This window comes from Mustela putorius, unplaced genomic scaffold, assembly GCF_011764305.1.
Source record: "Mustela putorius furo isolate JIRA1106 unplaced genomic scaffold, ASM1176430v1.1 tig00000242_pilon_pilon_pilon, whole genome shotgun sequence".
NCBI classification, from domain to species: Eukaryota; Metazoa; Chordata; class Mammalia; order Carnivora; family Mustelidae; genus Mustela; species Mustela putorius.
The window spans coordinates 8,042,620-8,070,334 of NW_025421325.1; the positions used below are offsets into that span (position 1 = coordinate 8,042,620).

Below are 27,715 nucleotides of genomic sequence, written 5' to 3' on the forward strand. Positions count from 1 at the left end.
CAATATTGCACTGTATGTTAACTGAGTGAAATTTAGGGAAAAAAAAACCCCAAACCTTGTAATAACAAAATAGTGGTATGCAGCCATTTTAGTCCTGAGGACCACCTTGGGTTCCTAAACATGAAAGAAAGCATTACAAAATTAGGGATGAAAAGGAGACATTAGAAGGAAAAGGATGATGCTGAGAAAAAGGAATTTTGGAGTAACACAAAGTAGTCAGGGATGAATATACATGGACTTTCAGACTCTAAAAGGTATTACATTTAGAACATATGAATATTTTTGGTAGTAAAGGTAAGTACCGCAGCATTGTCTTTTGTTGTGAGTTTATAAAAGAGCAAAAAAGGAGCAGTTGATGGATATTATGTAGGTATTATGTAGGATATTATATAGGTAGAATGTAAGGGGCTCCTTAGTTTTAAGGACCATAGAGATTATATATTTCTACATATTTAAAAATAAATTTAAATATCAATAGTTAAAAATAGATATACATGTGCTTACCCATACCCACACACATATATACCTTGCCATTTCTCAACTCTAGCAACATTTCACACATACATGCACATACGGGCGCATGCATGGACCTTTCTCAACTCTGGCTACTTTTCAAGTCATGTAGGCCCAGCCTGATGGATTAATGTTTACTTTATATATTTGTATATGTTTTGAGTGGTATGTTTACATATTTATATATGTTTTGAGATGACAATTTAAAAAACTCATTTATAGGGCACTTGGTTGGCTCAGTTGGTTAAGGAACTGCCTTTGGCTCAGGTCATGATCCCAGAGTCCCGGGATCGAGTTTTGCATTGGGCTCCCAAATCCGTGGGGAGTTTGCTTCTCCCTCTGACCTTCTCCCATCCCGTGTTCTCTCTCACTCTATTTCCTCCCTCAAATGAATAAATAAAATCTTAAAAAAGCCCCATTTATACATACTTTACTGGTTTATTTCCTACCTAAGCTTTTTAGTGGATAATTATTCATAAAAAATATAATTAATAGATTTGTACCATCTTCTGCTAATTCATAGTCTAGTGAACTATAGTTTTCTAGCTCAGAAGCAGTCTAGCCAGATTCACTGATCTTTCCTCTTTTTCAATTAATCATCAATTTTTGTAGTAGAATGTGTGCTATTTATTGTGTAGCAAACTATCTAATTCTGTCTTCCCCTCATTTGGGGAAGTGATGCATCTCTTTTCTTAAACAAAAACCTCTTTCCTTGGTCTGTGCTGGCTTCCTTTCCAATGCACAATATTTTAGTTGAATTAGTAGTATATAATGGTATAGGACAAAAAGGGCAATATGTATATATAGATAGGGTTTTTGGTTTATATAGAATCAAATTTTTGCTAACTTGTTTAGTTTAGTTTTGAATGTCAACCATTCATGTGTTCACCGGGCTGCCTTGAGTAGGCAGTATGTTTAACCAAACTTTTCCTTTAAGAGGTAAGATGTGAAATTGATACGGGTGATGTTTTTCATAATTGTTTTAAAAAAATAATCTGTTATTTTTTTTCAGCTATTTTCTGCTTTTTTTTTTCTTCTTTTTTTCTTTAGGAGTGGCAGAATTCTATCCAGAAGAATGCAGGCCTTGCTTTTATTGAACTTGTCAACGAAGGAAGGTAACCTATTTTTATATCCATTTATGTTTTACTAGTAATTCTTACCATATTTTTGCCATTGAAACTGACCTTTTGGGGTACTGTATTGTTTTTGCAGTCAGTAATGTAATGGAGCTTAATTTTTACAAATGTGTCTATTTAATTATTGTTTTCTTCATGGTTACATGCTTGATGATAAAGTTCTGATCTTTATTTTTTGGTAGGTAAGGCTGAATTTGGCAAAAGTAATAGTGATGATTTGTTAGCAGGTATAAAGAAAGTGAATACTTACTTGGAGTTCCTTCAAATTTAATTATATTTGTAGAGCCTAATAATTAGATTTAGATGTCTGTATTATCTCTCTTATGTCATGGCCTGATCATAAAAGAATGGGAGAACAAGTTTTGTTCTGTGTTGCAAAGTAATGAGAAAGAGAGAGAGTTGAGAAAGTTGTTAAGGTTTCCATTTAAAGATAGAATTCAAGGAAAAGAAATTCAGTAGTAAGAAAGAAAAGTGAAACAAGTCCAGAATGAAAAGAAAGCTACAAGGAGAACATAGATTGAAGAGTGAGAGAATTAAAAGGTAAAAGTAAATTGAGGAAATGGTGAGTGGAGTACTTTGAGTCTGTTTTGTGGGAGCTAATTTTTGATTAATTGGACTGAAGACCCAGGGTATGGATTAAAAGGTGTGTGTAGCTGCCATTTGAATTTGTATTTTAGGCAAAATTGTTGTTTAAAAATCTTTCTTTATCGTGTTCTGGCTAGTGTTGAGACTGATGCTATACTTTGGGGATGATATGAACTAGTAACTAGGAATCCAGCATCTGTCTCATTAATGTTACAGAAGAGGGCAAAGAGAGTAGGGATAACTTCACTTGACATTAAATACTTCCAAAATTCTTCTACTGGGCAAATGCTCATATACATGCTCACATGCTAGTATTGGAAACTAATTAATAAACCTGCAATTATAATGCCTTTTGCTAAATTCTGTTGTAGAAGTATGTAAATACATGTTAAAAGAAATACTTGACAGTTTAGTATGGAAGAATTAGGCAAAACTTCCCCCAGGGTTCATGATTCTTTAGAGGTATTTTCTTTTTTAATTTTCTTCTTTTTAAAATTTTTTCCCAGTTTTATTGAGAAATAACTGACATATATCACTGTATAAGTTTAAGATATACAGGAGGGTGGTTTGATTTACATTTATCATGACATTATCACAGTGGGTTCAGCTAACTTCTGTTATCTCATGTAGATACAATATAAATAAAGGAATGAAGGAAAGGAAAAAAAATTATCCTTGTGATGAGAACTTTTAGGATATACTCTCTTTATAGCTTTCCTGTATATTGTATAGCAGTGTTAGCTGTAGTCATCATGTTGTACATTATATGCTTGGTAATTATTTATCTTGTGACTAGAAGTTTGTACCTTTTGACCACCTTCCTTCAAGTCCGCCTTTCTCTTTCTTCTTCCTCTGCTAACTATATGTCTCGTGTCTTTTTCTGGGAGTTGGGTTTTTTGTTTGTTTCTTAGATTCTACATGTAAGTAAGATTATGTCGTATTTGTCTTTCTCTGTCTGACTTACTTCACCTAGCAAAATGCCTTTTAGTTCTAGCCATGTTGTTGCATATGGTAGGATTTCCTCACTTTTGGGGCTCCTGCGTGGGTCAGTTGTTAAGCATTTCCCTTCAGCTCAGGTCATGATCCCAGGGTCCTGGGTTCGAGCCCCCCATTAGGCTCCCTGCTCAGTGAGGAGCCTGCTTCTTCCTCTCCTAGAACCCCTACTTGTATTCCATCTTTTGCCATCTTTCTCCTATCAAATAAATAAATGAAATCTTAAAAAAAAATTTCCTCAATTTTAATGACTGAATAATATTCCATTATATTTATTTACTTCTCTGTCTTTTCCACTGCTTCTTTGTCCATATATCAGTGGACACTTAATTTGTTTCCATGTCTCGTTTATTGTAAATAATGCTGCTATGAAAATGGATGTGTAGATAATCTTTTTGAGTGTTTCCATTTCCTTTGGGTGTATTTCTGAAAGTAGAATTGCTGGGTCAGATGGTAGTCCTCTTTTTAATTGTTCAGTGAACCTCCATGCTGTTTTCCATAGTGTCCGTACCAGTTTAAAATCCCACAAAGAGTGCACAGATGTTCCCTTTTCTCCACATCTGTGACAAGATTTGTTATCTCTCATCTTTTTGATGATGACCATTCTAGTAGGTGTGAGGTGATAGTTCATTGTTGTTTTACTTTGCATTTCCCTAATGACAGGTGATGTTGATCATCTTTTAATGTATCTATGGCCTTTCATATATCTAATTTGGAAAAACAAATCAAACAAAATTTATTCAGGTTGTTTGCCTGTTTTTAAGTTGGAGTGTGTGTGTGTGTGTGTTTTGCTTTTGAGTTGTATGAGTTCTTTATATATTTTGGATATTAATCTCTTATCAGATGTATTGGCTTGAAAATACTCCATTTCACAGGTTGTCATTTCATTGATGGTTTCTTTTGCTTAAGGGAAGCTTTTTAGATGGATGTAGTCACACTCTTTATTTTTTATTTTGTTGCTTGTGCTTGAGATGTTACAAAAAAAAAAAAAAAAGTCATGTTCCGGGGAACATGTCCAGGAATTTTATTTCTAAGTTTTCTTCTAGAGTTTTATGGTTTCAGATTTTACATTTAATTCTTTAGTCCATTTCAAGTTAATGTTTATGAGTGGCATAAGATGGAGGTTCAGTTTTGTTTTTTTACCAGTAAATGTCCAAATATCCCAGCACCATTTATTGAAGAGACTTGTCTTTTCTCCATTGAGTAATTTTGGCTCCCTTGTCAAATATTAGTTGACCATAAAATGCTTTGGTTTATTTCTCAGCTCCTGATTCTGTTTTATTTGTTTATTTGCTTTTATGCTAGTACCAAACTGTTTTGATTACTATAGTTTTTCATATGGCTTGAAATTGGGAAGTGTGGCACATCCTGATTTGTTCTTCTTTCTCAAGATTCCTCTGTTCAGGATCCTTTGTTGTTTCATATAAATTTTAGCAGTTTTTTTTTAAATTTTAGTAAAATGTGATACTGGAATTTGGATAGGGATTGCTGAATTTTGGTAGTAATGACATTTTAACAATATTAATTCTTTCAGTCCGTGAATACAAGATACCTTTCTATTTGTGTTTTTTTTTTATTACTTTCATCAGTGTTTTGTGGTTTCTAGGGTAGAGATCTTTTACCTTCTTGATTAAATTTACTCCTATTTTATTATTTTTATTAAAAATTATTTATTATTATTATTATTAAGTATTTTATTATTTTTGATGATATTGTAAAAGGGATCAATTTCCTTATTTCTTTCACCATAAAATTCATTGTTACTATACTGAACTATTGATTTTGTCAATTTTGTATGTTGTAACTTTACTTACATGCATTGATTAAGTCTAACATTTATGAGGTTGAGTATTTATGATTTTCTATATATAAAATCATGTCCTCTGCAAATAGAGACAGTTTTACTTCTTCCTTTCCAATTCTGATACCTTTAATTTTTTTCTTGCCTAATGCTTTAGCTAGAAATTTTAATTCTGTGTTTAATAGGAACAGTCGAGTGGGCACCCTTGTGTTTTTCTTAATCTTAGAGGAAAAGTTTCCAGCCTTCACTGTTGTGTCTGATAACTGTGGGTTTGTGATATAAGGCCTTTGTTATGTTGAGATCTCTTCCTCCTGTGCTTAATTTGGTAAGAATTTTCATTATCACAAATGGATGTTGAATTTTGTCAGATTACTTTTATGCAACTATTCAGATGATCATATGATTTTTTTCTTTTGTTCTGTTAATGTGATATGTCACATTGCTTGAGTTGCATATATCAAACCATTATTGCATCCTGGCTTAAGTCCTATTTGATCATGGTGAATGGTCTTTTAGTGTGCTACTGAATTCAGTTTCTTGTTATTTTATTGAGAACTTTTGCATCTATATTCATTTCTCTTTTTTACCCTGGTTAGTCTACGTGTATGTTTGCCAATTTTATCTTTTCAAAGAACCAACTCTTGGTTTGGTTCATCTTTTCTATTATTTCTTTATTTGCTGTTTCTATTGATTTCTGCTCTAATTTTTATTATTTTCTTTTTTCTGTCAACCTTGTGCTTGGTTTGTTCTTTTTCTAGTTCATTAAGGTGTTGCGTTAGGTTGTTTATTTGAGATCTTTTTTGCTTCTTCTTCTTTTTTAAGATTTTATTTATTTATTTGACAGAGATCACAAGTAGGCAGAGAATCAGGCAGAGAGAGATGAGGAAGCAGGCTCCCTGCTGAGCAGAGAGCCCGATGTGGGGCTCGGCCCCAGGACTCTGAGATCATGATCTGAGCTGAAGGCAGAGGCTTTAACCCACTGAGCCTCCCGGACACCCTCTTTCTTGCTTCTTAATGTAGGCATTTGTTGCTATGAACTTACCTCTTGGAACTGCTTTTGCTGTATATCATAAGTTCTGATGTGTTTCCATTTTCATTTGTCTCAAACTTTTAAATTTCTCCTTTAATTTATTCATTGATCCATTGGTTGTTCAGAAAAGTGGAGTTTAATTTCCACGTGTTTGTGAATTTTTCAGTTTTCCTTTTGTTTCTAGGATTTCTAGTTCTGTGCTCCTGTGGTCAGAGAAGATAAATTGGCATGATTTAAGTCTTCTTGGATTTGCTAAGGCCATTTTATAGTCCAGCGTATGGTCTATCCTTGAAGATGTTACATGTGTGTATTCTGCTGTTGTTGGATAGAATGTTATTTGTTTACTAGGTCCTTTCAGTCTGTAGTGGTCAGATTAGCTGTTTCCTTAACGATTCTCTGTCTAGATCATTCATCTTTTATTGAGAGTGGGATATTAGTGTCCCCAGCTATTATTGTATTACTATATATTTATCCTTTTTATCTGTGCTATTTTTTGCTTTGTATATTTAGGTGTTCTGATGTTGGATCTATAGATATTTATAATTGTTTCAGTTTCTTGATTGATTGACCCCTTTATCATTATGTAATGATCTTCTTTGTCTCCTTTAACTATTTTTAAAGTCTATTTTATCTGATACAACTACCTTGCTTTTATTTTATTTTCTATTTTAGTTTGATTTAATTTAATTTTATTTCTATTTGCATGAAGTGATTATTTTTATCCTTTCACACTCTGTATGTCTTTATAGGCTAAAGCAAGTGTCTGTTAGGTTTCTTATCCTTGAATTGTTTTTGTTTAATCCATTCAATCATGCTATGTCTTTTTTAAAATTTTTTTTATTTTTTTAAAGATTTTTATTTATTTATTTGTCAGAGAGAGAGCGAGCGAGAGCAAGCACAGGCATACAGAGTGGAAGGCAGAGTCAGAGGGAGAAGCAGGCTCCCTGCGGAGCAAGGAGCCCGATGTGGGACTCGATCCCAGGACGCTGGGATCATGACCTGAGCCGAAGGCAGCTGCTTAACCAACTGAGCCACCCAGGCGTCCCAATCATGCTATGTTTTTTGATTAGAGAATTAAATCTTTTTCTGTTTAGAGTACTTACTGATGGGTAAGGTCTTACTGTTGTCATTTTGATATTTCTCTTTTGGTTGTTTGGTAGGTCTGTTGCTCCTTGTTTCTTAAACTGATACCTTTTTTGTGTGTGTTGATGTCTTTTGGTACCTGTATGCTTTGATTTCTTTATCATGTTCTTTTGTGTAATTGCTATAGGTTTTTTTTCTTTGTGGTTATCATGAGGGTTACATAAAATATCTTAAAGTTATATTCCTCTATTTTATTTTTTTTTAAGATTTTATTTATTTATTTGACAGAGATCACAAGTAGGCAGAGAGGCAGGCAGAGAGAGAGGGGGAAGCAGGCTCCCTGCTGAGCAGAGAGCCCGATGCGGGGCTCGATCCCAGGACCCTGAGATCATGACCTGAGCTCAAGGCAGAGGCTTAACCCATTGAGCCACCCAGGCACCCCAATATATTCCTCTATTTTAAACGTACTTCAGTAGCATTTAAAAATTTTATATTTTTAATTTCTTTTCCAACTCACATTTTAGATTTATTGCTATTCAGTTTGTATATTTTAATTTTGTGTAACGAATAACAGATTATTGTAGTTATGATTATTTTACTATGTTTACTTTTGAAACCTTTAAATGAGAGTTGTATGTCAGTTATGCATTATCTTTACCAAATTACAGAATCTGACTTTGACTGTAGATTTACCATCACCAGTCAGTTTTACACTATGCTACATTTAATTTAATTTAATTGGCTTTTTTTTTTTTTTTTTTTTGGGTAGTTTAAGAACTCCCCTTAGCATTTCTTATAAGGCACGTCTAGTGGTAATGGATTCCCTGTATTCTTTTATATGTCTTTATCTGTCCTTAACTCCTTAAAGATAGCTTCATTTGCTGTATTATTCTTTGTTAAGAGGTTTTCCTTTCAATATTTTGAATATATCATCCCATCCTCTCCTGGACTGAAGTGTCTCTGTTGAGAAATCCACCAATATTTTTATGGGCATTCCCTTGTATGTAACTTCTCTGCACAGCTTTCAGGTTGTTCTTGCCAGCCCTTCTGGTGAAATGGGGCTGGCAGATAATAGCTGGTATGTAGAGTAATGTTTCAGCTCCCTCACCTGGGTGGAAATGTAAGGGGTTGCTTCATGTAGTTCTCAATTTCCCAAACAAGGAATGACTTGGAGCTCTCCTTGGCTATGAATGAATCCCTATGCCCATTCCTAGCAAGAGAATCCTCCATACTTGGTACTGGCTTTTCTTTGGGGACAATTAGTTTTGCCTGCCTACCTCTCTGCTCAAGCATTCTGGGCTTACATAGCTTCCTGGTCTTCCCACCATCATCTCTGTCAGGTGTGGCCGGGAAATGCTCTTAACAATATGTGGGTGTGTGACTCAGCTCCTTGCCCTGATGAGGGCAAGCCAGTCTCTAGTGCTGGTAAACCTCCTTGTTTGAGGACTGGAGTTGAGTGATGTGCATCCTGCCAAATTGCCTGCTTAGGGAGTGCCATTGACTTGGTTCTGCAGATGAGCAAAGCTGCTGGTTGGGAGTATTATTTGGGCTCTACAGGTGTGTAACTCCATCGGCCAATATCTTTGTGTTGGTTGTTGCAAGCACTTCCCCACTCCTTGTCACACTCAGATTCCAGTGGTTGAGTCATGCAAATTCTCCTGCAATCCTCATTGGGTATGATTAGAGTAGTGGCTCCCACAAGGCCAGCTGGGGTCTGGTTGTCCAGGGCTAGGTTCTCTTCACAGTGATGGAGGAGTTAGCAGTTCTGAAGAACCACATGGTGCTTCTCTTAACCTCCTAGTGCAGTTTGTTTAGTTCTCTGTAGTGTAATGGGTACTCTAGCACCATTCTTTTGTTCTAGAATTCCCTCAGTGGTGTCTTGTTCCTGAGTAATTGTTAGTTGTTTTTCTTTTGAGGGGGAGTGAGGTCACAAATAATGTATGTTGCCATCTTGGTGATGTATTTTCAAAGATGAGTAGGGCTAGTCTTATAGATGTAAAAGTGAGGATTATGATAAATTGGAGGCTGTGTGTGAGAAAAGCATTCCAAATAGAGGAAATAGAATATCTGAAGACACCATGATATGGCATAATACTCAAGTGTGTGTGTTCCTGTATTTGAATTACTGGATAAGAATTGGACATCTGGATCATAAAAGGCCTATTGTAACAAATTTGGACTTTAATCTAAAGGCAGTGGAAAACTTGGAGTATTTCAAGCAAAGGAATATGATATTTGGGTTTTGAAAAGATAACTGACAGACATATTTAGGGTGGGTTGTTGGAGAGGAGACCTGAATGAAATCAGGCAGCATAGTAGTAAGGTTATTGCTGTGATTCATATGAGGAAGAGAGCTAAGTTGCAGTCATGAGTATGGCAAATGATAGAAAATCAAGAAATATTTCTCACTGAGTGAATGACTAATAATATAGCTATTGAAATTTCAAAGTGCTTAATCTTCAAAAAACTAAATTACTCTTTGGCTGAATTTCAACACTGAGGTATTGAGTTTATATATAGAATAAGAGGTAGTTAGAGCCCTTGATCAAATATGCATTTGTTCTACTTAATGTAAAACACGAATAGATTCTTTACCATTTATAGGGTTTATTTGTTTAAAGAATATTCTTGCCCTTTTTAAAATAGAAAGCTTGTTATAAAAGCCAATTTTTATTAGTATAGGCTCTACTCAGCATAACCACCCATGATTACACAAGTTACTGTTACATTTAATAGATAAGGCTTCATAGGTTTTTGATTAATAGCATCAGCTTTAAAGTTTGCTTTGGGTTCCCATTTCAGCTTTTATATTTGGAAAGTACTTTTACTTCTGTTAGCCTTTGTTTTCTCATCTATTCATTCAGCCAATATTTATTATTCACTACGTACCATGAATTGCCCTTGTTGCTGGGGATAGAGCAATAAACAGGTACATATATATTTATTTGTAGATGTTACTATAAACAGTCATTGGTTGGCTATGAACAATAAAATAAGTACTGGATTATGTGACATGTGAATGGTGTTATGTACTGTGGAAGAAGATAATGTGCAGCAGGTTGAGGAAAATGGAGACTTTTGAAGGAAGTAGAAAGTGTTGGCATATTTGCAGTTTAAAAAGAATAGTCACGGGGGGAGGAGTCAAGATGGCGGAGAAGTAGCAGGCTGAGACTACTTCAGCTAGCCGGAGATCAGCTAGATAGCTTATCTAAAGATTGCAAACACCTGAAAATCCATCGGAGATCGAAGAGAAGAAGAACAGCAATTCTGGAAACAGAAAAACAACCACTTTCTGAAAGGTAGGACCGGCGGAGAAGTGAATCCAAAGCGTCGGGAAGATAGACCCCGGGGGGAGGGGCCGGCTCACGGCAAGCGGCGGAGCAACCGCGCACAAAATCAGGACTTTTAAAAGTCTGTTCCGCTGAGGGACATCGCTCCAGAGGCTACCTGGGGCAAAGCCCACACGGGGTCAGCGTGGCCTCAAGTCCCGCAGGGTCACAGAAGGATCGGGGGTGTCTGAGTGTCGCAGAGCTTGCGGGTATTGGAATGGGAAAGCCGGCTACAGAGACAGAGCCGACAGTAAGCTTGCAGCTTGGTGTTACCTTGAACCGGTCGCAGGCTCGGTGAGCTCGGAGCGCAGCGGAGGTCAGGCAGACGGGAGTAACTGGGCGCGGTTCTCAGAGCGCGCACTGAGGAGTGCGGCCCTGGGCTCTCGGCTCCTCCGGGCCAGAGACCAGGAGGCCGCCATTTGTATTCCTGTCCTCCGGAACTTTACGGAAAGCGCTCAGGGAACAAAAGCTCCTGAAAGCAAACCCAAGCGGATTACTCACCCCGGCCCCGGGTAAGGGCGGTGCAATTCCCCCTGGGGCAAAGACACTTGAGAATCACTACAACAGGCCCCTCCCCCAGAAGATCAACAAGAAATCCAGCCAAGACCAAGTTCACCTACCAAAGAGTGCGGTTTCAATACCAAGGAGAGCAGCAGAATTCCAGAGGAGGAGAAAGCAAAGCACGGAACTCATGGCTTTTTCCCTGTGATTTTTTTTAGTCTTGCGGTTAATTTAATTTTTTTCTTTTTCATTTTTTGTTTTTTTTCTCGCCTTCGGGTAAAATTTTTTTTAACTGTTACCTTTTTCTTTTTTAACGATTTTTTACTAGTTTATCTAATATATATATTTTTTCTTTTTTATATTTTTCTTAGGTGTTTTCTTTTTTTTTTCTTTTTTCTCTCTTTTTTTTTTTCTTTCTTCCTTTTTGAACCTCTTTTTATCCCCTTTCTCCCCCCTCACGATTTGGGATCTCTTCTAATTTGGTTAAAGCATATTTTCCTGGGGTTGTTGCCACCCTTTTAGTATTTTACTTGCCCCTTCATATACTCTTCTCAGGACAAAATGACAAGACGGAAAAATTCAACACAAAAAAAAGAACAACAGGCAGTACCAAAGGCTAGGGACCTAATCAATACAGACATCGGTAATATGTCAGATCTAGAGTTCAGAATGACAATTCTCAAGGTTCTAGCCGGGCTCGAAAAAGGCATGAAAGATATTAGATAAACCCTCTCGAGAGATATAAAAGCCCTTTCTGGAGAAATAAAAGAACTAAAATCTAACCAAGTTGAAATCAAAAAAGCTATTAATGAGGTGCAATCAAAAATGGAAGCTCTCACTGCTAGGATAAATGAGGCAGAAGAAAGAATTAGTGATATAGAAGACCAAATGACAGAGAATAAAGAAGCTGAGCAAAAGAGGGACAAATAGCTACTGGACCACGAGGGGAGAATTCGAGAGATAAGTGACACCATAAGACGAAACAACATTAGAATAATTGGGATTCCAGAAGAAGAAGAAAGAGAGAGGGGAGCAGAAGGTATACTAGAGAGAATTATTGGGGAGAATTTCCCCAATATGGCAAAGGGAACGAGCATCAAAATTCAGGAGGTTCAGAGAATGCCCCTCAAAATCAATAAGAATAGGCCCACACCCCGTCACCTAATAGTAAAATTTACAAGTCTCAGTGACAAAGAGAAAATCCTGAAAGCAGCCCGGGAAAAGAAGTCTGTAACATACAATGGTAAAAATATTAGATTGGCAGCTGACTTATCCACAGAGACCTGGCAGGCCAGAAAGAGCTGGCATGATATTTTCAGAGCACTAAATGAGAAAAACATGCAGCCCAGAATACTATATCCAGCTAGGCTATCATTGAAAATAGAAGGAGAGATTAAAAGCTTCCAGGACAAACAACAACTGAAAGAATTTGCAAACACCAAAGCAGCTCTACAGGAAATCTTGAAAGGGGTCCTCTAAGCATAGAGAGAGCCTACAAGTGGTAGATCAGAAAGGAACAGAGACCATATACAGTAACAGTCACCTTACAGGCAAAACAATGGCACTAAATTCATATCTCTCAATAGTTACCTTGAATGTTAATGGGCTAAATGCCCCTGTCAAAAGACACAGGGTATCAGAATGGATTAAAAAAAAAAAAAACCCATCTATATGTTGCCTCCAAGAAACTCATTTTAAGCCCGAAGACACCTCCACATTTAAAGTGAGGGGGTGGAAAAGAATTTACCATGCTAATGGACATCAGAAGAAAGCAGGAGTGGCAATCCTTATATCAGATCAATTAGATTTTAAGCCAAAGACTATAATAAGAGATGAGGAAGGACACTTTATCATACTCAAAGGCTCTGTCCAACAAGAAGATTTAACAGTTTTAAATATCTATGCCCCCAACATGGGAGCAGCCAACTATATAAACCAATTAATAACAAAATCAAAGAAACACATCAACAATAATACAATAACAGTAGGGGACTTTAACACTCCCCTCACTGAAATGGACAGATCATCCAAGCAAAAGATCAGCAAGGAAATAAAGGCCTTAAACGACACACTGGACCAGATGGACATCACAGATATATTCAGAACATTTCATCCCAAAGCAACAGAATACACATTCTTCTCTAGTGCACATGGAACATTCTCCAGAATAGATCACATCCTCGGTCCTAAAGCAGGACTCAACCGGTATCAAAAGATTGGGATCATTCCCTGCATATTTTCAGACCACAATGCTCTAAAGTTAGAACTCAACCACAAAAGGAAGTTTGAAAAGAACCAAAATACATGGAGACTAAACAGTATCCTTCTAAAGAATGAATGGGTCAACCGGGAAATTAAAGAAGAATTGAAAAAAATCATGGAAACAAATGATAATGAAAATACAACGGTTCAAAATCTGTGGGACACAACAAAGGCAGTCCTGAGAAGAAAATATATAGCGGTACAAGCCTTTCTCAAGAAACAAGAATGGTCTCAGGTACACAATCTAACCCTACACCTAAAGGAGCTGGAGAAAGAACAAGAAAGAAACCCTAAGCCTAGCAGGAGAAGAGAAATCATAAAGATCAGAGCAGAAATCAATGAAATAGAAAGCAAAAAAACAATAGAACAAATCAACGAAAGTAGGAGCTGTTACTTTGAAAGAATTAATAAAATTGATAAACCCCTGGCCCGACTTATCAAAAAGAAAAGAGAAAGGGCCCAAATAAATAAAATCATGAATGAAAGAGGAGAGATCACAACTAACACCAAAGAAATACAAAGTATTATAAGAACATACTATGAGCAACTCTACGGCAATAAATTTGACAATCTGGAAGAAATGGATGCATTCCTAGAAACATATAAACTACCACAACTGAACCAGGAAGAAATAGAAAGCCTGAACAGACCCATAACCAGTAAGGAGATTGAAACAGTCATTAAAAATCTCCAAACAAACAAAAGCCCAGGGCCAGACGGCTTCCCGGGGGAATTCTACCAAACATTTAAAGAAGAACTAATTCCTATTCTCCTGAAACTGTTCCAAAAAATAGAAATGGAAGGAAAACTTCCAAACTCATTTTATGAGGCGAGCATCACCTTGGTCCCAAAACCAGACAAGGATCCCACCAAAAAAGAGAGCTATAGACCAATATCCTTGATGGACACAGATGCGAAAATACTCAACAAAATACTAGCCAATAGGATTCAACAGTATATTAAAAGGATTATTCACCACGACCAAGTGGGATTTATTCCAGGGCTGCAAGGTTGGTTCAACATCCGCAAATCAGTCAATGTGATACAACACATCAATAAAAGAAAGAAGAAGAACCATATGATACTCTCAATAGATGCTGAAAAAGCATTTGACAAAATACAGCATCCCTTCCTGATCAAAACTCTTCAAAGTGTAGGGATAGAGGACACATACCTCAATATCATCAAAGCCATCTATGAAAAACCCACCGCAAATATCATTCTCAATGGAGAAAAACTGAAAGCTTTTCCGCTAAGGTCAGGAACACGGCAGGGATGTCCATTATCACCACTGCTATTCAACATAGCACTAGAGGTCCTAGCCTCAGCAATCAGACAACAAAAGGAAATTAAAGGCATCCAAATCGGCAAAGAAGAAGTCAAATTATCACTCTTCGCAGATGATATGATACTTTATGTGGAAAACCCAAAAGACTCCACTCCAAAACTGCTAGAACTTATACAGGAATTCAGTAAAGTGTCAGGATATAAAATCAATGCACAGAAATCAGTTGCATTTCTCTACACCAACAGCAAGACAGAAGAAAGGGAAATTAAGGAGTCCATCCCATTTACAATTGCACCCAAAACCATAAGATACCTAGGAATAAACCTAACCAAAGAGACACAGAATCTATACTCAGAAAACTCTAAAGTACTCATGAAAGAAATTGAGGAAGACACAAAGAAATGGAAAAATGTTCCATGCTCCTGGATTGGAAGAGTAAATATTGTGAAAATGTCTATGCTACCTAAAGCAATCTACACATTTAATGCAATTCCTATCAAAGTACCATCCATCTTTTTCAAAGAAATGGAACAAATAATTCTAAAATTTATATGGAACCAGAAAAGATCTCGAATAGCCAAAGGGATATTGAAAACGAAAGCCAACATTGGTGGCATCACAATCCCGGACTTCAAGCTCTATTACAAAGCTGTCATCATCAAGACAGCATGGTATTGGCACAAAAACAGACACATAGATCAATGGAACAGAATAGAGAGCCCAGAAATAGACTCTCAACTCTATGGTCAACTAATCTTCGACAAAGCAGGAAAGAATGTCCAATGGAAAAAAGACAGCCTCTTCAATAAATGGTGCTGGGAAAATTGGACAGCCACATGCAGAAAAATGAAATTGGACCATTTCCTTACACCACACACGAAAATAGGCTCAAAATGGATGAAGGACCTCAATGTGCGAAAGGAATCCATCAAAATCCTTGAGGAGAACACAGGCAGCAACCTCTTCGACCTCAGCCGCAGCAACATCTTCCTAGGAACAACGCCAAAGGCAAGGGAAGCAAGGGCAAAAATGAACTATTGGGATTTCATCAAGATCAAAAGCTTTTGCACAGCAAAGGAAACAGTTAGCAAAATCAAAAGACAACTGACAGAATGGGAGAAGATATTTGCATACGACTTATCAGATAAAGGACTAGTGTCCAGAATCTATAAAGAACTTAGCAAACTCAACACCCAAAGAACAAATAATCCAATCAAGAAATGGGCAGAGGTCATGAACAGACATTTCTGCAAAGAAGATATCCAGATGGCGAACAGACACATGAAAAAGTGCTCCATATCACTCGGCATCAGGGAAATACAAATCAAAACCACAATGCGATATCACCTCACACCAGTCAGAATGGCTAAAATCAACAAATCAGGAAATGACAGATGCTGGCGAGGATGCGGAGAAAGGGGAACCCTCCTACACTGTTGGTGGGAATGCAAGCTGGTGCAGCCACTCTGGAAAACAGCATGGAGGTTCCTCAAAATGTTGAAAATAGAACTGCCCTATGACCCAGCAATTGCACTATTGGGTATTTACCCTAAAGATACAAACGTAGTGATCCAAAGGGGCACGTGTACTCGAATGTTTATAGCAGCAATGTCCACAATAGCCAAACTATGGAAAGAACCTAGATGTCCATCAACAGATGAATGGATCAAGAAGATGTGGTATATATACACAATGGAATACTATGCAGCCATCAAAAGAAATGAAATCTTGCCATTTGCGACAACATGGATGGAACTAGAGCGTATCATGCTTAGCGAAATAAATCAGGCGGAGAGAGACAACTATCATATGATCTCCCTGATATGAGGAAGTGGTGTTGCAATATGGGGGCTTAAGTGGGTACGAGAAGAATAAATGAAAGAAGATGGGATTGGGAGGGAGACAAACCATAAGTGACTCTTAATCTCACAAAACAAACTGAGGGTTGCTGGGGGGAGGGGGTTTGGGAGAAGTGGGTGGTATTATGGACATTGGGAAGGGTATGTGCTTTGGTGAGTGCTGTGAAGTGTGTAAACCTGGTGATTCGCAGACCTGTACCCCTGGGGATAAAAATATATGTTTATAAAAAATAAAAAATTTTATTAAAAAAAAAAAAGAATAGTCACGGGGCACCTGCGTGGCTCGGTGAGTTACGCCGCTGCCTTCGGCTCGGGCCATGATCTCAGGGTCCTGGGATTGAGTCCCGCATCGGGCTCTCTGCTCAGCGTGGAGCCTGCTTCCTCCTTTCTCTCTCTGCCTGCCTCTCTGCCTACTTGTGGTCTCTCTCTGTCAAATAAATAAATAAAGTCTTAAAAAAAAAAAAAGAATAGTCACATTAGAGCACATTGATTAAAAAAGTGACATTTAAGCAAGGAACTCAAGAACCTGAGGGAGTTAACCATAGGAGTTGATCATTCCAGTCCTGGGGAACAACAGTTATACAGATGAAAGCTTCCCTGCCATATTTGAGGGATGAGCACAATGTAGCAAAAACAAAATGATCAAAGTGAAGAGAGAAGTAAGGTATGAGAATAGAGAGATAACATAGGGATAAGATTTTGTATAGAGATTTTGTAGCTTACTCTGTGGGAAACGACAGTCATTGCAAAATCATTGCAGTAGAGGAGGAAAACAGTGTTTTATATATTAAGAAGATCACCCTTAGCTGATACATGTAGAAATTTAAGGACAGAAGTAAGATGTCAGTTAGGAAGCTTTTGTAATCCTCGTCAAGCATAATGGTGATTTGGGCTAGGATAGTAATAAATGAGGAGATAAGAAGTAGTAGGATTCTGAATATGTTTCAGAGCTAGAGCCTATAGGATATACTAACACATTTGATGTGGGTTTTTAGAGAAAGCTGAGAGTCTAGTATTACTCTTAAGATTTTTGGCCTGCACAGCCGAGAAGATGGTGTTTCTTTGAATCAGGAGGGAAAAGACTATGGATAAACAGGTATTGGGGATGGTGAGGAGTTTAGTCTTGGAAGTACTAATTTTTAGACCTCTAGTCAACCTCTTTGCAGCAATGTTAAATAGGAGTTGACTAGTTATTTTTCTAGGCTAGAGATATAAATTTGTGTGTTATAACCATTTAGATGGTATTTAATGTCTTCAGAGTAGATGAGATTCTTAAGATTGTAGGATGACAACTGGATATGACCATTGGGTTAGAAGCAGTTTCTTACTTGGATATGAGTTAATTCTGGGAGAGTAATGTGGAAAAAAGCCCATTTGCAGTGCATTTAGAAAAGAAGAAAAAAATGAGAGGGGGAATTAGAGAATGTCTATAAGTGTTTGTTTAGAGGAGTTTTGCTACAAAGTGGAGCAGAAATAAAATAGAGAGGTAGCTTGTGGGTAAAGTAGAAACTGAGTCAAGGGAAATAGTTTTAAAAATGAGAGCAAGACTATAGTTTCATGGTGGTGAGTGGGGAAATTGATGTAGGAGCAATAGGTGAAAATTTCTGGAGTGAGATTTTTTTATTGAATTAGAAAGGGAATTTTTATACAAATGAATGATTTGCAGATATTTTCTGCCAGTTTTAGTTGTCCTTTCATTTTCATTGAAGAGCAAAATATTTTAATATTGATATAAGTAAAATTTATTTTTTCCTTTTATAGATCCTGTTCTTATTGTCAATTTGAAGAAATTTTAGCCCAATACAAGGTCTTAGGGACTTTTTATTTCTATAAATAATATTTTTTTTGTTCTAGAAATATTATAGTTTGAGCTTCTATATATAGGTCTTTGATTCATTTGGAATTACTTTTTTTGTATGGAGTGAAATAAAGGCCTAAGTTCAATTTTTGCATGTTAATATTCGATTATTTGTTGAAAAGTTCACCATTTCCCTAGTAAATTGTCGTATTACCGTTATTGAAAATAAGTTGACTGGAATTACAGGGATTTATTTCTGGACTTTCATTTTAGTTCCATTGATTTCTTTATCAGTTTATGACATTGTTACAGTATTCTTTTTATTGAAACGTAATGAGTTTTGAAATTGGGCAGGTTAATTCTTTTATATTCTTTTTCAAAATTGTTTTGGCTAATTTAGATTGTTTACATTCCGACATAAATTCTGAATCAGCATATTGATATCCGTAAAAAAGCCTGCTGGAATTATGATAGGAAATGTGTTAATTTTGAGGCTTCTAATCCATGAACATGTAATATCACTCTTTTTACTCAGCTCTTCTTTATTAGCAGAGTTTTTAGTATATAAGCATTACACTTAAGAAAAAGTTTATTCCTGTATAGTTTATTCTTTTTGAAGCTACTATAATAGATGGAATTTCTTTCTTCATTTTATTTTCAGGTTGTTCATTATTAGTTCATAAAAGTGTAGTTGATGCTTGTGTATTGATCCTATATCCTGTAACCTTTCTGACCTTACTCATTACTTTTAGTTTTTTTTGTTTTGTTTTTAGATTCTTTAGCCTTTGCTGCATATAGAATTAAGTTGATGGTGAAAACAATTGTTAGTTTTACTTCTTCCTTTCCAGTCTGGATGTCCTTCATTGCTTTCTCTTGCTGTATTGTACTGGTTAGGACTTCTAGAATGATATTAAGCAGTAGTGAAATTGGACATTCTTGCCTGATTCTTGATTTTAGAGGGAAAGCATTTTGTCTCTTACTATGTTAGCTGAAACTTCTTTGTAGCTGCTCTGTATCAAGTTTTGGCAGTTCTCTCATGTTTTTTGTTTATAGTAGAGTTTTTGTTATGAATGTATCTTGGATTTTGACAATTGTTTCCTTCTTTGTGTTATAAATTGATCATTTGATTTTGTTCTTTATTAATATGGTGATTTTATATTGATATTTCTGCATGAAATAAATTTTATATTCCTGGCATGAAATCTCCTTGGTCATAATATATAGTTATTTAAAATGTTGTGGGATTCATTCTGCTAATATTTTGTTACCGGTATTTTTTTGGTCTGTTTTTATGAATGAGTTGATTATAGTGGTCTCACAATTTGTCTGTCTGGCTTGGCGTCAGGGTAATACTGGTCTCAATAAATGAGATGAGAATTGCTTCTTTATTTTCTGAAAGAATTTGTATAGTCCTGCTATTTGGGTCTTCTTTAAATGTTTTATAGAATTCACCTATGAAGGTATCCAAGCCTGGGATTTTCTCTGTGCCAAGATTTTAAATTACTAATTCAGTCACACACTTTGTTATAGGCTCTTCACATATTATGTTACTTAAGTGTCAAATGTAGAAATATTAATTTTGTAGGAATTTATCCATTTATTTATTGTATGGCAGAGAGTTGTTCATATAATATCGTGTAGTGCTTTTAATTTTTGTAGGTGTTAGTGATGTTCCTTCTTTCATTCCTGAGGAAAATTCCCAAAGAAACACATTTTTTTTTCAATTGATGCTTTTCTTCTTTTTTCTGTTTCAATTTCTTTGATTTCTGTTTGTTTCTATTATTTCCTCCTTCATTGTTTAGGTTTTGTTTTCTCTTCTTTTCCTAGTTTCTTAAGGTGCAAACTTTTTGATTTGAGATGTTCCTACTTTTCCAGTATGGGTATTTGCAGCTGTACATTTCTAACACAGCATTTTTTAGCTTTGTTCCATAAATTTTTACATGCTTTTTTGTATTGACTTTGAGTTCAAAATGCTCACTTATTTTACCTGTGATTTCTAAGTTGACCCATGGGTTATTTTGTGTTAATAACCAGATATTTGGGGTTTAACGGTTACCTTTCCATTTTGATTTCTGATTTAATTCCACTGTGATCTGAGAATTCCTTTAAATGATTTCAGTTCTTTTAAAGTTATTGAGACTCCTTTATTGCCTAGTTCCTGGTCTTTCTGGAGAACGTGCCAAATATATTAGAAAAGAATATACTGTCATTGCATGGTGTGTTTATATCACTTAGGTTAATGGTTGGTTTATATCACTTAATGTGTTATATCACTTGGGTTAATTAGTTGGTTGATGGTATCATTCAAACCTCAAGTCTTCAAAAAATCCTTTCTGATTCACTTTCTAGTTCTATTAATTATCTTGAGATTTGAGGTATTGAAATCTCCAACTACAGCTTCCTCTCATTCTGTCAGTTTTTACTTTGTGTACTTTGGGTCTTTTTTTTTAAAGGACAAATTTTTTTATTTATTTTTTCATAGTTTACAGTATTTTTTCATGTTAAATGCATTTAAATACAGGTCATAGTGCTTTTTAAAATTTAAATTCAGTTAATTAACATATAACATAGTATTGGTTTCAGAGGTAGAGTTCAGTGATTCATCAGTCTTATAAAATACCCAGTGCTCTTTACATCACATGCCCTCCTTAATGTCCATTACCCAGTTACCCCATCCCCTCACTCCCCTACCCTTTAGCTACCCTTAGTTTGTTTCCTATGATTAAGAGTCTCTTATGTTTCTCTCCCTCTCTGATTTCATCTTGTTTCATTTTTTCCTCTCTTCCCCTATGATCCTCTGTTTGGTTTCTTAAAATTCCACATATGAGTGAGATCATGTGATAATTGTTTTTCTCTGACTGACTTATTTTGCTTAGCATAATACCCTCTAGTTCCATCCATGTCGTTGCAAATGGCAAGATTTCTTTTTTTTTTTTTGATGACTGAGTAGTATTCTACTGTATATATCTATATATGCATATGTGTGTGTGTGTGTGTGTGTGTGTGTGTGTGTGTGTGTATGTGTGTGTGTGTATCTCACTTCTTTATTCATTCATCTGTTGATGGACATCTGGGCTCTTCCCATAGTTTGGCTGTTGTGGACATTGCTGCTATAAACATCGGGGTGCACATGCCCCTTCAGATCACTACATTGTATCTTTGGGGTAAATACCCAGTAGTGCTATTGCTGGGTTGTAGGGTAGCTCTAGTTTTAGCTTTTTGAGGAACCTCCGTACTTTTTTCCAGAGGGGCTGTACCAGTTTGCATTCCCACCAACATTGTGGGAGTGTTCCTCTTTCTCTGACTTGTTAATTTTAGCCATTCTGACTGCTGTAAGGTGGTATCTCATTATGGTTTTGATTTATATTTCCCTGATGTTGAGTCATATTGAGTACTTTTTCATATGTCTGTTGGCCATTTGGATGTCTTTTTTGCAGAAATGTCTGTTCATCTGTTCATGTCTTTTGTCTACTTCTTGATTGGATTATTTGCGCTTTGGGTATTGAGTTTGATAAGCTCTTCATAGATTTTGGACATTAACCCTTTATCTGATATGTCATTTGTTTCCTTTGCCGTGCAAAAGCTTTTTTTTCTTGATTAAGTCCCAATAGTTCATTTTGCCTTTATTTCCCTTGCCTTTGGAGGTGTGTCTAGCAAGAAGTTGCTGCAGCAGAGGTCACAGAAGTTGCTGCCTGTGTTCTCCTTTAGGAGAACATTTCTCACATTTAGGCTCTTCCTCAATTTTGAGTCTATTTTTGTGTGTGTTGTAAAGAAATGGTCGAGTTTCATTCTTCTGCATATGGCTGTCCAGTTTTCCTAACTGAGTCTCTGTCGGTATGTGCATACGTATTGTTATATTTTCCTCTTACTGACTTTTTTCATTATAGTACATCATTATTTTTAGTAATATTTCTTGACTTCAGGTCTGTTTTGTATATTAATATTTCCTGGTTCTTATGGTTACTCTTTGCATAGTACCTTTCTGTGCTTTTACCGTCAATCTATTTGAAATGTCTCTCTTGTAGGCAACAAAATGTTAATGTAATGCTCTTTTAACTAGTCTATCAATCCCTCCTTCTGTTTAGTCAATTCACAATAAATTTAATTATTAATGTGTTTGGCTTTGCACCAGTCATTTGCTATTTGTTTTATATATGAATATATAATGTGTTTTTTGTTGTTGTGTTGAACTAGTATTTTTAGGTGTACCATTTTAATTCTGATTTTTTTGTTATATATTTAAATGTTTGTTGGTTGCTATAAGGATTATATGATACATTTTAATTTAGCATAACCTATTTCCAATTAATAATAACAATCTCAGTAAAATGTAGGAAATTTGCTCTAATACAGTTCTATTTCCAGTGCCATTTGTGATTGTATTGTTACATATATTATTATATATTTTATAAGCCCTGGCAGATGCTTGTATTTCACATAGCATACAGATCACCTGTCTAAAGTGTACAGTTTTGATCATATTTAATATACTCAGAATTGTGCAACCATCACCATAATCTAACTTTAGAACATTTTTATCACCCCAAAAGAAAATCTGTGCTCATTATCAGTCATCCTCTATTTTCCTCTTTCCCTAGTCCTAGCTAACCAGTCTTGTTTCTGTAGGTTTTCTTGTTCTGAACATGGCATACAAATGCAATTTGCAATATATGTGGTCTGTATATATGGTGACTGACAAATTTCACTTTACATGTTTATAAGATCCATCTGTTATAGCATGAGTCAGTACTGTATTCCTTTTTATCGGTGAATAATATTTTATAAATATGCCACATTTCATTCCCCTACTGAATGGACAGTTTGGTGTTCCCACTTTTTTGCAGTTGTGAATAATGATATTGTAAATATTTATGAATGTGTGTACTTAAATTTTCAGTTCTCTTGGTTAGATACCTAATAAAAGAATTGTTAGGTCATTTGTTAAACCTATGCTTAACTATTTTTTTTTAAAAGATTTTATTTATTTATTTGACAGAGAGAGATCACAAGCAGGCAGAGAGGCAGGCAGAGAGAGAGGAGGAAGCAGGCTCCCTGCTGAGCAGAGAGCCCGATGCGGGGCTCGATCCCAGGACCTGGGATCATGACCTGAGCCGAAGGCAGCGGCTTAACCCACTGAGCCACCCAGGCGCCCCTATGCTTAACTATTTGCAGAACTACCAGACTTTTTTCCTAGAGTGTTTTCAGTTTTAAAAGATAGTTTTGCTGCATATGAATTTCTTGTTTGATTTTTTATTTTATTTTATTTATTTCTTTTTCTTTTCAGTGTTAAGCATTCATTATTTAATCTTGTTTGATTTTTTAAAAATACTTTGAATAAGTCACATGGCCTCCAGGTTTTCTGATACAAAGTTAGCCTTTAATTCTATTGTTGTTCTCTCATATGTGATGAATTCTTTTTTTCCATCTTGTTATTTACCTTTGTTTTGTAACACTTTTTTTTTTTTTTGTAATAAGACATCTCTTCATTATTGGAAGGAATTCTGTATTGACCTGTCACATTTCTGCATTTCATGCAAGCAGAAGAAACCTTTGTGATTGTTGGAAGATAATTCTCCATTGCTCTCTCACATTTCTGCATGTCTTGCACATGGAAGGACCAAATGCTTTTGTTCTGTACTGTACTGTTATTTTTTTTTTAAAGATTTTTATTTATTTATTTGACAGAGAGAGATCACAAGTAGGCAGAAACACAGGCAGAGAGAGAGAGGAGGAAGCAGGCTCCCTGCTGAGCAGAGAGCCTGATGCCGGGCTCGATTTCAGGACCCTGAGATCATGACCTGAGCCGAAAGTAGCGGCTTAACCCACTGAGCCACGCAGGTGCCCTGTACTGTTATTTTTTAAAAAGATTTTATCTATTTATTTGACAGAGATCATAAGTAGGCAGAGAAGCAGGCAGAGAGAGAGAGGGGGAAGCAGGCCCCCTGCCGAGCAGAGAGCCCCGATGCGGGGCTCGGTCCCAGGACTCCGGGATCATGACCTGAGCTGAAGGAAGAGGCTTTAACCCACTGAGCCACCCAGGCACCCCTGTACTGTTATTTTAAAGATGTTTATGTAACACACAGCTCTGGAAATAGTAGTGTCTCCGTTTGAAGGGCTGTTTCCTGTCTACTATAATAGTAATAATATCTCTCTTTGAGGCAAATGTTATCGAGCGTACTGGCCATCGTAAAAGATTCTAGGGCCCTAAGCTCAGGTTTCCTCTTGTGTAATATTCTGTGTTTCTGTCTCCTGGACCTGAGTCAGTGTGTGGAACTGGGGCTTAGAAGTACAAACAGAAATGCTGATACTCTGGCTGCTGCTGTTGCTGAGAATAATAAACTGTCATTTGTCTATAAATATCTGGGTCAGATATTCATATTTCATATTGAATATCTTCATATTTTATATGAAGATATTTCCTATCTCATATTCATATTTCATATGAAGATATTTCATATCTTCTGTCGGGATCCATAAAAGGTTAACTTGTAGCTTACATGTAGAGTAAAATCTTATATACTCTGCAGTGCTTGGGGTGTTTATCATGCTTGGAGTTCCTTGAGCATCTGGGGTCTGTCAGTGAATGCTTTTCATAACAGTTGGAAAGTTTTCAGTCATTATTTCTTTCCATTTTTTTTTTTTTTTGGCGCTTATTTTGCTTCTTATTCTGAACTCCCATAATACATATATTGGTCCTCTTGATATCCTGCAGGCACTCTGAAGCCATTTTTAATCTTTTTCTGTTGCTCAACTTATTAATGCTATTGTGTTTTTCCAAGTTCACTCATTCCTTCTGCTATCTTAGAGTCCCCTGGAGTTTTTCTTCTTGATTATTGTCTTTTTACCTGACAGAATTTGCAGTTGGGTCTCTCTAGTAGATTCTAATTATTTATATTCACTGTTTATGTAGTAATTTTCATCACATTCTCCTTTATTTTCTAAGTATGAGTGCCTTAAATTCTTTAAACATAATTTATAATAGCTACCTTGAAGTACTTTTTGCTAAATCCAACACCTGGTCCTACTCAGCAAAGAGATTCTTTTGACCATTGGTTCATTAGTATCGGTCACATTTTCTTATTTTTTTGCCTATCTTAATGTTATATTATTGTTATTAATTATTAGAAAACCTAATATAGGATCTACTCTTAGCAAATTTTTAAGTATATAATATTTTTAACTATAGGCACTTTGCTATACTATAGATCTCTAGGATTTATTCATCTTGTGTAACTGAAACTTTATAGCTTTTGATGACTATTTCCCATTTTCTCTTCCTGAAGTCCCTGGTAACCACCATTTTACAACATGCTGATGTTTTCGATAATTAGGTCTTTGAGGAATTAACATTGAGGAAAGGTGTTACTGTTTTTATTTTTAATTTTTTATTTTTTATAAACATATATTTTTATCCCCAGGGGTACAGGTCTGTGAATCACCAGGTTTACACACTTCACAGCACTCACCAAATCACATACCCTCCCCAATGTCCATAATCCCACCCCCTTCTCCCAAAACCCCTCCCCCCGGCAACCCTCAGTTTGTTTTGTGAGATTAAGAGTCACTTATGGTTTGTCTCCCTCCCAATCCCATCTTGTTTCATTTATTCTTCTTCTACCCACTTAAGCCTCCATGTTGCATCACCACTTCCTCATATCAGGGAGATCATATGATAGTTGTCTTTCTCCGCCTGATTTATTTCGCTAAGCATGATACGCTCTAGTTCCATCCATGTTGTCGCAAATGGCAAGATTTCATTTCTTTTGATGGCTGCATAGTATTCCATTGTGTATATATACCACATCTTCTTGATCCATTCATCTGTTGATGGACATCTAGGTTCTTTCCATAGTTTGGCTATTGTGGACATTGCTGCTATAAACATTCGGGTGCATGTGTCCCTTTGGATCACTACATTTGTATCTTTAGGGTAAATACCCAATAGTGCAATTGCTGGGTCATAGGGCAGTTCTATTTTCAACATTTTGAGGAACCTCCATGCTGTTTTCCAGAGTGGCTGCACCAGCTTGCATTCCCACCAACAGTGTAGGAGGGTTCCCCTTTCTCTGCATCCTCGCCAGCATCTGTCATTTCCTGACTTGTTGATTTTAGCCATTCTGACTGGTGTGAGGTGATATCTCATTGTGGTTTTGATTTGTATTTCCCTGATGCCGAGTGATATGGAGCACTTTTTCATGTGTCTGTTCGCCATCTGGATGTCTTCTTTGCAGAAATGTCTGTTCATGTCTTCTGCCCATTTCTTGATTGGATCATTTGTTCTTTGGGTGTTGAGTTTGCTAAGTTCTTTAGAGATTCTGGACACTAGTCCTTTATCTGATATGTCGTTTGCAAATATCTTCTCCCATTCTGTCAGTTGTCTTTTGATTTTGTTCACTGTTTCCTTTGCTGTGCAAAAGCTTTTGATCTTGATGAAATCCCAGTAGTTCATTTTTTCCCTTGCTTCCCTTGCCTTTTGCGTTGTTCCTAGGAAGATGTTGCTGCGGCTGAGGTCGAAGAGGTTGCTGCCTGTGTTCTCCTCAAGGATTTTGATGGATTCCTTTCGCACATTGAGGTCCTTCATCCATTTTGAGTCTATTTTTGTGTGTGGTGTAAGGAAATGGTCCAATTTCATTTTTCTGCATGTGGCTGTCCAATTTTCCCAGCACCATTTATTGAAAAGGCCGTCTTTTTTCCATTGGACATTCTTTCCTGCTTTGTCGAAGATTAGTTGACCATAGATTTGAGGGTCTATTTCTGGGCTCTCTATTCTGTTCCATTGATCTATGTGTCTGTTTTTGTGCCAGTACCATGCTGTCTTGATGATGACAGCTTTGTAATAGAGCTTGAAGTCCGGAATTGTGATGCCACCAACGTTGGCTTTCTTTTTCAATATCCCTTTGGCTATTCGAGGTCTTTTCTGGTTTCATATAAATTTTAGAATTATTTGTTCCATTTCTTTGAAAAAGATGGATGGTACTTTGATAGGAATTGCATTAAATGTGTAGATTGCTTTAGGTAGCATAGACATTTTCACAATATTTATTCTTCCAATCCAGGAGCATGGAACATTTTTCCATTTCTTTGTGTCTTCCTCAATTTCTTTCATGAGTACTTTAGAGTTTTCTGAGTATAGATTCTGTGTCTCTTTGGTTAGGTTTATTCCTAGGTATCTTATGGTTTTGGATGCAATTGTAAATGGGATTGACTCCTTAATATCTCTTTCTTCTGTCTTGCTGTTGGTGTAGAGAAATGCAACTGATTTCTGTGCATTGATTTTATATCCTGACACTTTACTGAATTCCTGTATAAGTTCTAGCAGTTTTGGAGTGGAGTCTTTTGGGTTTTCCACATATAGTATCATATCATCTGCGAAGAGTGATAATTTGACTTCTTCTTTGCTGATTTGGATGCCTTTAATTTCCTTTTGTTGTCTGATTGCTGAGGCTAGGACCTCTAGTACGATGTTGAATAGCAGTGGTGATAATGGACATCCCTGCCGTGTTCCTGACCTTAGCGGAAAAGCTTTCAGTTTTTCTC

General features: G+C 36.4%; 1 protein-coding gene across 2 annotated transcripts in view; it reads left to right on the forward strand.

Annotated features, from left to right (window-relative positions):
- LRBA (LPS responsive beige-like anchor protein) overlaps positions 1-27,715 on the forward strand; it is a 734,202-nt gene that overhangs the window by 263,620 nt on the left and 442,867 nt on the right. For both annotated transcript variants that reach the window (XM_013059156.2, XM_004758045.3), the window contains exon 35: positions 1,564-1,628. In XM_013059156.2, the coding sequence (XP_012914610.2) occupies positions 1,564-1,628 (65 nt within the window). The remainder of the gene's footprint in view (positions 1-1,563; positions 1,629-27,715) is intronic.